The sequence below is a fragment of the Priapulus caudatus genome, unplaced genomic scaffold (genome assembly GCF_000485595.1).
Source record: "Priapulus caudatus unplaced genomic scaffold, Priapulus_caudatus-5.0.1 Scaffold530, whole genome shotgun sequence".
Taxonomy (NCBI): Eukaryota; Metazoa; Priapulida; class Priapulimorpha; order Priapulimorphida; family Priapulidae; genus Priapulus; species Priapulus caudatus.
The window spans coordinates 29,029-30,938 of NW_014577591.1; the positions used below are offsets into that span (position 1 = coordinate 29,029).

General features: G+C 46.6%; 1 protein-coding gene across 1 annotated transcript in view; it reads left to right on the forward strand.

Annotated features, from left to right (window-relative positions):
* LOC106811347 (prolyl 4-hydroxylase subunit alpha-1-like) overlaps positions 1–1,910 on the forward strand; it is a 15,513-nt gene that overhangs the window by 6,347 nt on the left and 7,256 nt on the right. Inside the window, exon 5 of the mRNA XM_014814933.1 lies at positions 1,148–1,356. Within this exon, the coding sequence (XP_014670419.1) occupies positions 1,148–1,356 (209 nt within the window). The remainder of the gene's footprint in view (positions 1–1,147; positions 1,357–1,910) is intronic.

The window sequence follows — 1,910 nt, forward strand, 5'->3', positions numbered from 1 at the left end:
TTCTCATAAATCAGAAAACCTGACATATACCATGTATACCAGTGTTGGAAATAGCAGCTGGTATGCGTCGCTTTCCCACACCATAGATTAATGGCGGGCCGCCAGGCTATAAGTGCTCTTGGAGAACCCCTGAGAAAAACATAAATAAAGTGCGTTTTTCGTCACATTTTTCTTGGTTGTCCACCGGACAATGTCTCAGACTGGTTAGGTTGTCCGGCGCAAATTCTGGTTGTCTCGGACAACCGGACAACGCTTATTTCGAGCACTGCTTCTGGGATTGGTGTTAATATTCCGTTCCGTCATTATGAATCCAAGTAGCAACATAAAACGTAAAGACGGTGGCGCCCATTTTGTGTACTATTAACAAGTAGAACATCATCGGTGGCCATTTTGTATGCTAACTAGTAGCAATGTAGAATGTAAAGACGTTGTCGGCCATTTTGTGTGCTAGTGACGATGTAGAATGTAAAGAGATCGGCAGCCTTGTTTAGTTCATGTTTAATATTAGTTATTGACGGCCGTTTTGTGTGATAATAGCAACATAGAACGTAAAGACACCCGTGGCCATTTTGTTCACTAGTAGCAATGTAGAACGTAAACAGCTCCACAGGCTTTTTTGTATGAGTAGTGGCATTTAACATTTATACACTGACAGCCATTTTGTGTACTCGTTGTGACATAAAACGTAAAGACATGACGGGCATGTTGTGTATTAGTAGCAAGTAGAAAGTAAAGACATTGGCCATTCATACTAATATTTAAACTGATAATTATAACATATGATCTGTCCCCAATGATATATATCAACCATCATAAATAATACGTGAATTTATCATTATGCTACTGTATAATGATATATATAATTATATACCCTGCTTTATGGGGACACAAGTCTGCAAACATAAAAATATGTACCTGATAAGTGGCGATCCTGAGCCCACGAGAAACATGTAATAACGTGCGCAAGGATTGTATCTCAGATATACATGCTATCTAAATAGTTATCTAGTATACATGCCATCTAAGTAGTTCTCTAGTATCAACGCCATCTATAGCCCGTTTATTCGAGACGCGATACATCCGGGCGCCGACCGTCGACACTCGCGCGCGAACTGTCGATGCTATACGCTCGATGGTTGGTGCACAGGTCCGGACCACAGCCGGGCGAGCGGCAACAAGCGCTACTACGAGTCGTACATCGAGACGAGCGAGGAGAAGCTGCGCAGGAAGGGAGACGACGGCGCGGCGATGAAGGAGGAGGCGCCGGCGCAGCACGCCGAGGTCCGACACCCCGTCGACCACGTCGTGCCCGAGCGCGAGGCCTACGAGGAGCTCTGCCGCCAGAGTCCGCCACGGGTGAGTCGCCGTCGCGAGCGGCGCCCCCTGCCGTGTAGCTCGCGCCCGACAGCCACGGCTTTGTCGTGTTTAGTGGAGACGCACGTGGGTGTCTAAGTAAGACACGTGCCGTGCTTAGTGGAGATGCACGTAGGTGTTTAGCTGAGACACGTGTCGTGTTTAGTGAATTTTCACGTGGGTATCTAAGTGAGACACGTGCCGTGCTTAGTGGAGACAAACGTAGGTGTTTAGCTGAGACACGTGTCGTGTTTAGTGAATTTTCACGTGGGTATCTAAGTGAGACACGTGCCGTGCTTAGTGGAGACAAACGTAGGTGTTTAGCTGAGACACGTGTCGTGTTTAGTGAATTTTCACGTGGGTATCTAAGTGAGACACGTGCCGTGCTTAGTGGAGACAAACGTAGGTGTTTAGCTGAGACACGTGTCGTGTTTAGTGAGGATGCACGTAGGCGTTTAGCTGAGACACGTGTTGTGTTTAGTGAATATTTACGTAGGTGTTTAGCTGGGACACGTGTCGTGTTTAGTGAATATTCACGTAGGTGTCTAGGCGAGACA